Genomic DNA, 14,671 nt, shown 5'->3' on the forward strand with positions numbered 1-14,671 from the left:
AGAGAGATAATCATTGTATTTGAATTTACGTTCACGGTGAGTTCTGATTTTGTCGTTAATCATTGACTCCTGCTGCCTTGCCGCTGACAGATTGTATTAGCATCCACCTATAACATTTTATAGAGATCTTCATGTAGCTTAACTCCGGTAACATCAGTTCTCTGACCGTTTTAAACGACAAACATGCACTTAGTAATATGGTCATTTTTCTCAATACTAAAAATAATAATCTTTGGCATATCTTTATATGCTTCTGTTCAATATTTGCTTTCTTACACAAAAGTTCTCAAAAAATCCCAACCTAATTCAGTTCATACCGTTTTGCTTATTGTATCCTGGCTTTGCGTAAATACCAGAATGTTCTTTATGTAATTATCTCGCATGTTTTTTTAATTTTAGATTACATCGAACATTACCTATATATGTATAAAATATGCTATTAAATATATACATATGTCCAATGGCTAGATGAAACTTTCATTCTATAAGACCACAACAACATAGAGATATGTTGCCTATGGAAGCCTTGTTCGACATACTTTATGGATATATAAATGTAATGGTGATTGGTACAGCATTGTACATCTGTTTTCGTTCGAATCATATTGTACAGACCAAAGCGGGACTTCGAAATTGTTTATACGCTTCAGTGTGACACCTTCAAGATTAGCAATAGTTGACTTCTTTGCGTATAGGGAAACTTGATTGAATACAGTTCCTATTGATTTTTTATAAAAAGCATGTTCTTATTATAAAATTATACCTTGAATTCGTATTTCTCAAAAATATGCTTAATTTTTTGACGTGCATAAATAAATCATATGAATATAACAAATACATTGTTTTCGCAGGGGTTAACCACGTGCTCTATCGTAATGTATTTCCGGGATCACAATCAAAATCATCTTTATGACAGTTATTACCATGATCTTCATCCAAATATGTTCCCAAGTCATCTTGCTTTATTCATTCGATTCGAGAACCATCTAGTCATCTAGTGACTCGATCGATGCATCAACACATTTTTTTACGGTATTCATAGAAACAAAATCGGTGAAAGTAGACTACATCGAGCAGGTTAATTAACAGCTTCACCACAGACCATCGTCGACGTTAATGATATACCCACAACCACTGAAATGACACAATCAGTTACTATCTTCTATGAGACACCTATGGGTCATATTAAAAATAATCTACTAATGGTAGCAAGATTCTGCCGTTTACTTAGGGCTTAGGGACATTGATGTCACGGCTTGACTTCGTACTTATAACCGGAAGAAATTAACAAAAGTTTTAGTATCGTGCGCTTCGATATCAACTATGCTGATACTTACAGTAGATGAAGCGTATAACGTTCGTACTTTGGGAAAGCTTTTTCCAATTCTAATACCCACGATTTCAATGATGTCAACTCATCGAGAAATGACAAATTAGCTCTAATTGATCCCACGTAGTATTGACTAACGGGTCTCGCTGAACGAAAACAGAGTCTAGAAGCCCGTATAGACATGTCATTTTTTGCTCCTGAGATGCCCGCTACAAGTGCTATCTTTCGAGTTCGGTTACTGCAGAAAGCGTTTCTACAACGACACTTCCATTAACTTGTAAGATCACTCGAAAGGTGAATACAGGTCGTTTAAAATATGTCTCTAAGTGAGTAACAAAAAAAGTCTCATTAGACGTCATATATATATTGGCGTCATGTCGAAGAAATTTGGCAGCTATGTAGAGAAAAAAAAAACAGTTCTCGTATGTGCGCTGTCCCGAAACCTGTACCGACGTTGGAAAACTCTAGCAGCTTGCACACTAACCGTGTCGTGTAATTTCTGAGCCTAACATTTTGAATGACCTATTTTAAGTACCGTTTGATCATTCTTAAATGTATTTTCCTTTGATTGCCTTCTTCCTTTTTTGTGTCAAAGTAAACATCGCGAATTGCATAGGTACGTATAGAACACAGAGTGACAATCAACTGCACGGGAGAACATTGCTGCAGACATAAAAAATTGGCCAACCTTTTTCAAGGTTGTGTATATAAATACCATAGATATGAGAAATCAATTTATAACAAAAGGAAATGCGTTTTGCTTTCGATTACGGGAAAGCCGTAAGAAAGAACAAAGACATTAGAGGAGCATCATATCGTGCCACACTTAGGGTCATCATATAGGTTTCCCTATAGCAAACTTTAGAAAATACGGGGTATACGGGACCTCATAGCAGTTAGAGGCTTTCATCAATTTCAACAGTTTTTAGTTATTTAGATTGAAAACATATCCCATCAAAAGTTATCCGAAAGTATAAGACGTCACGGCTCCTTCCAACACTTCTTGTAGGAGTTGAGTTTCTCGACCATGTAACAATCCGTCTTTCTCTTTGACCCGTTGAACAACTTACTTTTCTATCTAATTGAAGTTCGTTGTCGCAGCGAATGACCCATAACTCATTCGCATAGGTATGGTGCATAACTGATGGCCATTTACATTTATTGCTTCCACTTTATAATTTGTTGTTTACCGATAGTTGGAGAAATATATTTTCTATAGGTTGTTTATCGTACATACGGTAGCGGTTTCATTTTTAGCGAAGGCGTTTTAACCTGGGTAGAAATTAGTAGAACCTGTTAAAAATAAAAACTGTTTTTCGCCAACTCGCATATTTCATGTTCGGAGCCCCAGGTAGGGATGAGACTACGGAATCGAAACAAAAACCACAATGGTAGCTTTGAAGATCAAAGGAGTGTTTCCCCAGTAGTATGTGACCAACCGGCAGCAAACAAAAAATTGGAAAGGAAATAAATGACATAGCAATAAACAAATACACTAACATGTTTTACGCATTTAACTGGATAGGTTATCAGGTAGCATGCGCACTCTAAAAAGTACTAGGTTTCTAAGAGCATGTCTCATTTATCCTGAACATTTGTTTATGAAAATACCCGAGTTTTTCGCTTAAGCGCATAAATCGATTCAGGTATTGAGCCCTGTTTGAGATTCGAATTGTTATTATTAGACAAAAACGACACCGACTTCTATATGGAAATTAGTTTTGCTAACGCAAGCCAGATTCACCACTGCGCATTCTCATTCAGAAAAATTGAACTATAACCTGGTTTATAGGAGATCAAAACTTACCAATTACTGTAAAAAAAAAATCAGTGTTTCCAGGTAAAGACTGTGACCACTTTTTTCCAGCGATGTACACAATATGCTTGAAGTCTACTATTTTACCAACAATAGAGGAATAATAACTGATTTTCTGTCTTGAAGGTGCACAGAAACGATCTGAACAAAAACTTAGAAAAAAGGACCATTGTTCCAGCGCGAACCTCTTCGACGATATCTAACGCCGAAGCCTTCGGTTATTAGTTCGCATTTAATTGTTAGAAATAATGTTGTTTTAAAAGCAATTGATCGACTGCGGCAAAGTGACATCTGCTATGGACGTTTGGAGCTTCCGATGCTAATATTTCGAGGTGGAGCATTCTGCTGCATGATAACACCTAACACCGAGGAGCGCACAGTAGTATCAATTTACTCGAGGCACTTATTTTCTGTTTCCACCCTGGTATATATAAATATGGCCATGTCTAAAGAAAGCGTTAAAAATAAGAAACAATAAAAGGTTTGGTTTAATAGTATAAAAACTTTTAGATGAGAAATGAAGAAAGTGTTACGACTCAATCCGGTTAAAAAGTGTTTGCGTTTTGGAACAATTCAAGAGAGCGGCTATATGTGAACGGCGATAATAAATGCAACCCCGAACATCTACTGCAACTGAAAAATAATAATTTCCTGAACTTTAACGTTTCATTTTTATTACAATATGGTAGAGCAGTGCCTATTGAGTAAAAATGCATTATAATAATTGTCCTAATTAAACCTGTATTAATATCGTTTGTTCGTTTATCAAACAAAATATGAAAAATGATAAAATATATTTTAGACAAATTGCAAAATGACAACTAAATAATGTCGCGTATGTACGGTTATTGCATACATAATAACATTCTGTAAGGGACACTATATAGATGTTCTACAAGAATAGCAACTTGCGTAAAGGTAAGTTGAGCTTCCATTGATATGGAAACGTCTCATGGTAAGTCAATTAGACCAGCCCGATCCTACAAAAACCAGCCTACCTTAGGCGCATGAATCTCCGTGTTTCAATCAAAAAATTGACTCCGAGCAACATCATTTTCTATCGAGAAGTAGAGCCCTATAAGCATTTTCTCTGCAAACATAAACAAAAACAAGTGATACAGGCCCATATTTTTACAGAATCGACATGATGACAAATCTCGTTTGTAGAGAAGGAAGAAGAACCAATCGACTCAATACACGCTGGGGGGATCTCGTCGTGCTATTTTTCTGACGGTTACTGCAAGGGGAAGACTGCCGCAACCAAGGCATTTGCCACCACCCCGAGCCGTTCGTTAGCGGTTTTATAATTGGCTCGCCCTACTATACATCCATGGCTCTATACGACTTATCATTGTTGCCATTTGGATTGAACGTTATATAATATTATTATGTATGTTAGCAATATACGTATATTCGCCAAGTCATTACATACGTTATCTGTAGTGTGTATTATTGTTTGGAAAATTAATGTCATTCAAATTTGATTGAAAAACATCATAAATCGTTACAATCGCAATTGTAACAAAGAGTTGGACCAGCAAAAGTACGTTCACCCGTCCTTCGCTGAGCTTTTTCCAAACTGAACAAGAACGAATACATCAAACAGTTTCTTCTAACCACCCACTTTTTAAAAAAATACCGGATCCAATCTCAGGCCAAACACTAAAAAATAGCCGAGGTAACTATTTAGCCTTATTCCTTTGTATAATAAAAATTTGCACTCTACTTGCCATTCTTACTTAAAGTTGCATGATAAAGAACACAATGTTTTTACTGATGAGGTGTTTATCTGTTCTTAAATGATTCGCTTTTTTGTTACCGTTGTTCTATATACTTTGCTACCTGTCTAACTGTGTAAACACCATCTCTGTAGCCGATAGTAAACATCATTTGTGTATGTAATATATATATCATATCTATCATCGAGTGAATAATATCCGTATATATGCTTTGTAACTTCGTGCTGCCTGTTAGAATTTTACCTCACAGTAGCTACTTCGATACGATATTTCGATAAGATCGATTTTTCTATTGTCATTGCTCTAGCCAGGAGAAGGCCTATTACAGTTACAGTACGACAGGCCACAAAAAGTGGTATTGTCATTATCTTTTTTATTATTATATGTTTTTGAATGATGTAAGCAGTTTAGACATTTGGTTGCTAGAAACGAAGGATGTAAGCGCATTTTTGGAAGCAATGACCTAATGTTTGACTCTATCATTTAAGAAACTCTTAGCCTATTTTAATGTCCTATAATCAAAATTTTTTTTCGATGTATAGACTCTTTTTATGTAATGGAAAAGAGGACATATTCACGAGTTACTCCACGTTCATACAGATATATATATAGATAACCGAACAGACCTCAAAAGACGTCGTTTCGATATTCCAGGTTAATCGTAGAACTATTTTCCTTATTTGGTAATACAAATTACATAAAAATTAGATTTTATCATATATATAAAATCCTTCAAGCGGAAACGAGTAATGATAATGCGGGACTACTACAACTACTAAGTTAATTTATTTACAACCATAAGATATCAATGTCGATAAACGCATCATTACATTAAATATTTGAGTTAACATATATTGACCAAGTCAAAAACGACAAAAAAAGCCAAGCTAATTAAAAACTGAATGGAAGAAAAAGGTGATTAATCATAAAGTTTATTTTTTAGTTTACTTCGCAAGTTAATATTTTTACGTACGACGTTATAAGTAATTGGACAAAAAGCTTATATCTGTTAAATTTATAACATAGACGTTTTTGATTTTAAACCGTTCAGAAAATAAAATGATGCAAAATTAAAGTATCGGCGATCTGGGCGGTACCAAAGACTAAGTTGATGCTAAAAATATTTAGAATTAAAGGTATCCCAACGATGATGTAATACAGAGGAGACAGAACAAAATTTTCAAAATTTCCCTGAAGAATATACAGATTGTATCCTGCGTCCTACACTGTAATGCAGTAAGATATTACAGGGATAATTAAAAATTCGGACAAGGAAGGATAGCATTTGTAAAAAATTCAGGTGTATGTTAATCTAAATATAACCTAAATACTTGTTTCATCCAGGCATTCGGATAGAAGTCAGACGGTAAAAAAATCCTTAGATAGTTTTGGTCGAAGTACAAAGCAAAGTAGAAATAGGTTCTAGAACTTGATTTGAGAGTAATAATGAGTCGTGCATACAGATTGTTTTGAAAACTGTCAAAGGTAATTTAACTTGTAGGCTTAAACTTGTAACGCTAAAATGTGTTTATTTTTACTATATCCAGAACGACAGTGTAGTTAGATACTTTACAAGTATACTCGTGTTATCCAAAGAGGTTCAAGTAGAAATAACTGGAAATCCGTTGCCAGTGTAGGGGACGGATCATCTACATGCTATATATAATTTGACATAATGACACTCTGACGACGGGTCTCCATATATTTCTATTAAAAGTTTGTGGACGACACAAATATACTTTCAAAGTACATAATTACGCTGTCGTTTGGGATTTAGTAAAAATAAACCTGTTTTAACATTACAAGTTTACAGTTGCTTAAATAAATACAATGGTGCACGTGTGTATAATTATTGTTTTCTAATTGCCCCTTCGTTGAGTTTTAAGGTTAGTCTCTTAGTTCAAAATAGGCTAAAAATTTTTCTAGGGTATCATGCCATTCCAAGTCGCCGTTGTCTTCATCGGCGCTCGCAAATGTTTCTACATCATCTGCATACATTTTTACAGATATTGATAAAAGTATTAAGTAAATTGTTGATGTTATATACAAAATATACTTAGAATTATATTTGAGGACAGTTTAAGGTAGCTCTAACTGTATCTGGGTATCTTCTGTTGACTCTAAACTGGAAAGTACGATCATTAAAAAAGTTTTGCATCCACAGTACCAGGACCTCTCCGAAGCCAACGCGGGGAAACATTTTGTGACGCTTGGAAGGCTATAAAAAAAGAATTGGCCCAAAAAGCTGTTCCCTGACTGCCAGTCTTTGTTAAAACGTAGAAACATCGCACAAAATGAAAAATAATTCTGTGAAGATGCCTGTTTGTAATTTTTAAAATGTTTTAAATTGCTCAGTTTTGTTTAAGTTTACATATTGAAGGATATCGAAGAGGTTCAATGAAGTCTAAGTCAATACAGCTAAACTTTTTTGAAGAAAATTCGATTGACCACAGTGTTACGTAAGCTTAAGAAGCGTAAGAAAAATGTATAGAAGACATATGCTTGCATAGATGTATTTTGAATGTGGATCATAACAGAAATACATGGTAGTGCAGCTAAGAAAATCAAGGTAACCCTTATAGTGTTAACCGCGTATAATCGCAACGCCTATGATTGTCCTAAATCACGATATTAACAATTTTCATTCAAAGATAGACAACTTTTTGCTTCCGGTCATCGTTGAAGGACGCAAAAGCGCCACTCGCAAACTAATGTCAATGTTTTCGAAGTTATATCGTCTCCAAAGAACGTTTTATTATAGGTGCACACAGAGTTGTATCATTGAGAATTTCCTTACAGCCTTAGACTGGAAACAACAACCTGTTAAAGTCTTCATCTGTTCGAGATCAGCTATATGTTGATACTTTGAATGATATAATGAATGGATTTCACTATTTTTTCCAACAAAAAATAACATTGTTCTCTTCTCTGTTCTTAAAGATTTTCGAAAATTAAAAGATTTCGTTCAAAGAAGATGTTCTTAAAGATTTGTGAATGAAGTCCTTCTAACATGTAATGCTTCAAATAAATACCAACTTTGCTAATTCGCGGAAACAGATAAATTACAAAAAAAAATTCGAAAAAGTTGCTGTTTTGTTTCTTGAAAAAAAAACTCGTGCAACACATAAAACAATATCACATACTTAGACAGAAAACTTGGGTCCGATTTCGAGCAGCTAAGCGCCAGTATCGCTTTTACAATGTGTTACTGCAATCTCGTAAGAAAAAATTCCAAGTAACTCAAAAATAACCATGAACTCTTCTGCCCTTAATAGAAAACACAGACTAAACTAGCGATGCAGTTCTTTACGTTAACAGAATATTCCAGACATCTTTACAAGACTGAATCGGCGACCTATTGTTCCTTCATGAAATCGGACCGCAAAATACGGTTAAGAGGTGGAAAAAACGTCGGTCTGTGTTGCATGCTGATAATGAAATTAAAAGATAATCCATACCTTTTCAGAATGTTAACACGCGTGACGACAAAAAAATCCATCAATATATATCAAACCAACGCGGTCCTACAAACAGCTGTAAAGAACCTACATTTTTACGCAAGCCTCTTAGGAGGTGCAACCTCCACTATTATCGCTGACGTTATTGAAGAAATCGTTATGAAAATGAGCAATGGCAAGAGCTTAAGGAACATTAATCTCACAATCGTCAGAAATTTAATGTGCGTTAGGAACTCTGCATCATCTCTGCTGTTTGGATAAATCTTTCCTGCTACTGTAAAGACTTAAAGTATTTATGTGCCTCGTCGGTCTAGCATGGCATATACAAATGAGAGTGACCTTCTGTGGACCTTTGTTCGCTCTCTAAAATAATTGAATAACTGTTAGCACCAGAAAAATACAGGTCATATATATTAGAAATGGCGAAGGGACAGGAGACATCCATTTACGTTAAAAGGATCAAGTGCTGAACTACCTATGTACACCCAGAACTAATCTTATCACAAGATATTGGAGTTTAGGGCGTAACAATAACCAATGATAATAAACACATCTTAGAAAATGCAGAGAATACCATCAGAGGCAAATCTTCGCAATAAACATATTGCCAATTACAATATACAACTCCAACATAGTATGAAAATGGTCTGCATGACAAATGAAAGAAGTACAAATAACGTTTTAAAAAACAGCTTCCTAAACAGCATCGTAAGATTACCACGAGATTGCTCACATTCGCAACGCAGTTAACGCAGGGGCGGCCTACTTGGAGACCTAGTCAGTATAGATCTTTTATACATCGTATAGTCTTAGACTATGTGCATAAAAGGAACCTCAGATTTCTATACTTTGAGAACCTTACTGAATGAGAACACAAGTATGCGTTTGGGCGTGGTGTTACAAAAAGGACATGCATTTGTAAACTCTGTTCAAAACAAACTAACAACAGATATCATATTGTGACGCTGGATAAAAATTACACATTCTCTAAACTATATTAGTAACAAATGTTTAGCAAATCTTTGTAATTTGGGTCGCAGGCATTTTCTGATTCCGATTCCGATGAGTTAGATACGATAGATAAATAGAACTTTCATCTCCGGTGGCTAATTGACAACTACACGGTTGGCTCCGTGTAGTTGTCGATGCAATGTCTTCCATCGCTTTTAACTAAAGCCAAAATGTAGATGAACGATATAACTAAAAATAGCATCGCATTTATTTTAAAGGCATTGCTTATTTTCAATAAAATACGAAACTACTGACACTGATGGCTATGAGGATGCTATACTGTTTTAAAATCGTTGTAGACAGTAGCGTGGTAAAATGCAGTTACGTTAAGGTAACGACAATAGGTTGATAATAATAAAAAAAGTTAATGATATTTCTAGGTAATTTATTCAATAGTACTTTATTTTATACATAGGTAGGCAGCAACGACACGCAGTTAACTAATAGTTCTATAAAACAAAAGCACTATGTTTTCATACCTGTGTTTTTTATTTACCAACCGTATTATTACCAAATTAATCACATAATTCAGACCTAAATTACGTTCTATTTAGATTAATTAGCATTTGTAGATACAATAAAATGGCTGATATGTACTGTACAGACATATATACAAATTTTACCTGTGATTTGGTAATGCGGAAGGTGCGCTCTATTTATTGTATAGTAGCTCCTTGGCAAGCAGCTTTCCTTGCGAGATAGCGCTGTTTTGCTGCTTCAAATTTGTCTCCCACGCATCGTTTTTCAAACATTTCTCGCCAGTCCTTTGGGGCTCGATTTCTGCATTGAGGCTCGCTAACCTGTACGCCGGAATGAATGTCCTTTTGCAAGTGTCTTATGGGTTTTTTTGCAACCGTTTGCCTCTTGACGTTGTCATCGTTCCGATCTGAATCTGACTGACTGGAGCTGAAATTTGACGTGTTCAGAGCAATAGTAGGAATACCTCAACTACGTAAACCTCCAAATACTAGGTTCCGTATCGAAGTGCGACAAAAAGTATCTATCCGATCGTGTAAGTCATATACCATAGCAAATGTTATAAATTACGAATATATTTACGGAAATAAAATGCAAATGCCTCACTAAAAAATAAATCTTTTTGTTAAAATGTATGTTTCATAATTTATATAGTCCTTTATCATTGTTGCTATTATGTTATTAGACCACGTGCGTGGTCCCCTATACTTTTTACAAAATACACATGTTTTATTCCTCGACGACACAGAAAAAGAACGTTATGTGATCTGCTCTTTTCTGCCACTTAACAGTGTACCGCCATCTTGGTTCAGAGTCTGCTATTTGTACCTACCTTTTGTTGTCGTCATCAGTATCGTCGGAATCATTTTGCTTCGCTGTATTTTCTCTCTCCTTCTTTAACTCGCTGGTATGTTTTCGTTTACGGTACGTTCTACTTTTATTTCTCATTTTGGTACATGAAACTGAAAAAGCCAGGTAAAGGTTTTAATTTGGCCAAAGCCTTCTTCGAGGATGGAATTCATTTTAGCGGCATCGTAGCGGACATAGTGAAAAAACCGTACAAAGTATTTGATGAACGATTTATCTTACGATTAACGAACAATCACTAGGTGCTTGGACAGTAGTTGAACTGTGCTATGCTGCCTTACCAAAAATAATCATCATTACCAATTAACATCGTCGTCATGTTACACTACTGACGTTACTTATTATTCATGAAGCGTTTTATCCTGCTAATCTTTAGGCTAGTTGATTGACTCCAAGATTAATGTGAAATTGCTATTCTCGCTTGTAAGTTGAACGGCTGACATAGAGGGTCGACGTGCAGTTTGCTGACTTCAAGAGCCGATTCAAACGATATCACTGTCAGCTAAGGAACTCGAAAGACAGAAGCGCGAAAGGCAGCTGCGAAACATCGTATAGCATCCATAGCTTTGAGGAAGTACAAACAAAAAGTATTGGAATTTGTTTCTCAGATCCGCCACATACATCGTGAGTGCGAAGCAAACAACTACGGTCTTTCAAGAAGAACACTGATGAAGGGCGTTTCCACCATGGATTTACCTTCAATGTACGGACTTTTATGTTAAGACGCTGTTAGACACAGATACTGATTTTATTCCTCGTATGAGAGTCAAATTGTCTTAATCAAAAAAGATATATTCAAAAAGTAACCTCTAGAAAATAACTGGCTTACCGAACAAAACGTAGATGGGGTATATAAATTCCCACGTTTCTATACAGGTAGATTCAGATGCATGTAACTCCCCCCCCCCCCCCCCTCCCCCCGGAAATACAAGCAAACCATCAATAATGGTCCCGTGCTTCATGCGATGAACTAAAACTACTTTTATTGACAAACCTGTTATTGTCTGTACGTCGCTCTTTCGCTGTGCATCGTCTTCGCCGCTGCTAGTTTCGAAGAATTCTGAATCGGCATCAGGGTTGTTGTTATTGTTGTCATGGTCGTCGTCGTTGCTCTGTCCTCTGGTCTTCAAGGCTGGTTCAGTTACTCTAGCAATGTTAGTCTGAGAAGATGTGCCGTGTTCTGTACTGTGCTCGCCAAACGACTGTTTCAGACTGGTGTTTTTCGTGTCTTTTATTAAGCTTGTTTCACTGGTAGATCTATCTGGAATTTTCTCCTCGCCACATTGCTGCTTTAGAAGATGGCGATAGAAGCCTGACAGGTCTTTCTGTTTCGTCACATCCATCATTTCTGAAATTTTATTTTAAATCGAAACTTAGGATCACAGCAGATATTTGTTGTTGACAATTGTTGGAATAGAAACTCAATACACCCGTCAAATCTGCTGCCTGTGGCGTGGTATTACCACTGTTTAAAACGTATAATGTCGACTATACGTTTTAACCGTCGAATAAAATATATATTTTATCTTATGCGGGAAAACACTCTAGAAATATAAAAATATCTCTCGCGTTACATCGAAACCTACGGCGATTTCTAAAAGTTATCGTGCTGATTCAATATGTGTTTCTCCACATACTAAAAAGTTTAATCAATATTCTTTAATAAAAAAAAATATTGCAAAACAAAAAACTGTCAGTAGATATATGTATAATAAGTTCTCAAATGACCTTCTAACTGCTCCTTTCGTTTAGCTTCTTCCTCCTCTTGTTGCATTTGCTCTATCTTCTTTTTGTACGCTGCGGTAACAAAAGCTTCCTTATCACCAAAATCCTCTTTTTCGTCTTCGCGCTCTTTTTGTATTTTTCGTTGCGCCCGGCGCTCCTCCTCCTTTTTACGTGCTTCTGCATTTCTTATTAGACTCTCAATGTAACGTGGCTATTAAGGAAGAACAGACAAAAGACACTTTAGCTCAAATAACCAGTCTCAGTGAAAACAACATATGGGCTAAAACATCTGACCAACGCATTTACGATTCTTGACAAAAATCGATATGCCACATACAAAAAATGTTGTTAGGTCTTTAGGTTAGCCCACAACACAAATCGTACCTTTCTGTCTTTTATTACAGCTTTATTAGCAATGTCCTCGGCTTCTTTCTTACTTTTCATCTCATCATAAACTTCGTCATATTCAAACACGTTTGCGTCTTCGTCGAGTGCCCTTTTCATCATCATCTAAAATATAGAAATAAGTCAAGATTAGAAAACGTCAGTTTTATCAGTGGCTGATATTATCGGATTTGGCTGACATCATAACGAATTGGTTGAAGAAACGGGGGAGATCAAGGATTATATCAACTAACGCATGCTGTTACGCAGGAGATCGGCGAAGTCAAAATGAGTATTCAATACACTGTTCTATTACAAACCATAGGAGCGGACAAGTTCTGTAACGTCGCGGCATTCCTGTTTCATGAAAATTACATTTTTAATTTCTCAATAATAAGTGACAACTCGACCAGGTCTGCTATACACCTGGTGCTGCACTTACATACGTACATACTGAAAATTATATTACTGGGTAAGTGAAGGGATCTCCTACTGAACGTGGACAAAATAATGTGTTGGCTTTTACAATGGTCATATAAATACCGTTGCAAGCAATAATCTGTTTATCCCGTTGATGGACTGCGTGTCTTACTTTTAGATATTTACCACGGTAGAGTAGGAGTCTACTTAGCGTTTCCTAACGTAGTACTCACGAGTTGCCAAGTTATTGATCATCACGTCTTTTGCTTGTGAAATGTTCAAAGATATCCACAGTATTTAGCAACAGGCATTAATTCTGTACTAGAGAAAAATTTATTTTTTAGGCGTAGATAAACCTTGACGACTTCGACTGTCCTTTTCATCATATGAGTACATTGCTTACTTGGGTCTGAACTTTGGCGAGACTTTTGACCGATGCTTTTTTGATCGTATCTTCAATTGTGCGCTTGTCATGTTCATCGTCGCTCTCGTCTCCAAACACATTTGAAGGAGCAGCCTTCTGCAGAGCCGCAATACTTCCCGACTGCTTACTTTTCGGCAGAATGAGGCCATACCTGTAATTTGCAGCGTTTAAGTAATGTTTGATTACTTCTAACGAAGTGAGCTTTTTAATTATTACTCGTACATCAAAGATTTTGCTTAATTGTTAGGTACCATTACATCGCACAACGTTTTTTGCCCGCCTTGTCAAACTTAACAAAGAATTCTGTTATATTATGAATTTTATTTAAACGAGTCCGGTGATAGGTACTATTTTACAATCACAATTACTAAATTTAGTTACTAAAATAGAGCAAAAAAAACAAGGAATGCATGCTGTGGAACAGAAAATTCACTGCATACTAAATCTTAACGCTTTTCACAACACGGCAAGCCCCATATCAAGCAATAATGTCACTAGTTAATTCATCATGCATCCCAAACACATGATGTCCGTACAGGTTTAAGTATACTAAGCCGTACTTTTGTAAGCTATTGAATTAAAATAACCACCGTTTAAATATTAACAAAATATATTAAATCTTATTTCAATACAATAATTTGAACTATAAAAGTAATTAGCAATTAATAGTATAGAAATGTATGCAATGAGGAAACAGTTCGAGTTCCCAAACGTTCTAGATAGAGGAAATTTAACCAAAAAGATAGATACACCCATTGTATCCCTACCCTTCTCCTTAACCTTAGTTGACCTTTATGGTCGCCCTTGAAGTGCAATTAATGGTTAACAATTAATAATATGTTTTTATCTACAGGATCTTAAAAATTATACTCACTTCCTGGGAGACGCCATATTCATCTTGGTCGGGAAAGTTGGCGCGAAATTTAAATTAATATTTTATTCTGTAAATCACTCCATCGTTAATGGATAAATGCAGCAACAAGCTGGGTATAGCACAGCGTCAGCCAATAAAATTTGCTT

General features: G+C 35.8%; 2 protein-coding genes across 3 annotated transcripts in view; both read right to left on the reverse strand.

Moving 5' to 3' along the window:
* LOC111248440 (uncharacterized) overlaps window positions 1–107 on the reverse strand; it is a 20,836-nt gene extending 20,729 nt beyond the window's left edge. The window contains exon 1 of the mRNA XM_022800812.2: window positions 30–107. The gene's annotated coding sequence lies outside the window, so the exon portion shown is untranslated. The remainder of the gene's footprint in view (window positions 1–29) is intronic.
* Window positions 108–9,722: 9,615 nt separating this feature from the next.
* Window positions 9,723–14,653, reverse strand: LOC111248441 (nuclear speckle splicing regulatory protein 1-like). Of its 2 annotated transcripts, none has more exons than XM_022800813.2 (7): window positions 14,526–14,653; window positions 13,631–13,802; window positions 12,808–12,933; window positions 12,427–12,634; window positions 11,693–12,046; window positions 10,664–10,793; window positions 9,723–10,260 (listed from the first exon to the last, which is right to left on the reverse strand). In XM_022800813.2, exons 1-7 carry the CDS (start codon window positions 14,546–14,548, stop codon window positions 10,011–10,013), a joined length of 1,263 nt encoding a protein of 420 aa, XP_022656548.1. In that variant the 5' UTR covers window positions 14,549–14,653; the 3' UTR covers window positions 9,723–10,010. The 2 variants fall into 2 exon arrangements, with proteins under 2 accessions (XP_022656548.1, XP_086840466.1); XM_086984340.1 differs by lacking the exon at window positions 14,526–14,653 and adding an exon at window positions 14,419–14,516.
* Window positions 14,654–14,671: the final 18 nt, after the last annotated feature.

This window comes from Varroa destructor, unplaced genomic scaffold, assembly GCF_002443255.2.
Source record: "Varroa destructor unplaced genomic scaffold, Vdes_3.0 BEIS01000003.1, whole genome shotgun sequence".
NCBI lineage: Eukaryota > Metazoa > Arthropoda > Arachnida > Mesostigmata > Varroidae > Varroa > Varroa destructor.

Bases quoted from the DNA above. Each gene is read 5' to 3' on its own strand.
- LOC111248441 (XM_022800813.2), bottom strand. From the start codon at position 14,548: ATGAATATGGCGTCTCCCAGGAA. The intron at 13,803-14,525 runs GTGAGTATAATT...TGCAAATTACAG, and splicing joins AATATGGCGTCTCCCAGGAA to GTATGGCCTCATTCTGCCGA. The intron at 10,794-11,692 runs GTTTGTCAATAA...TGGCTTTTTCAG, and splicing joins CGACGTACAGACAATAACAG to TTTCATGTACCAAAATGAGA.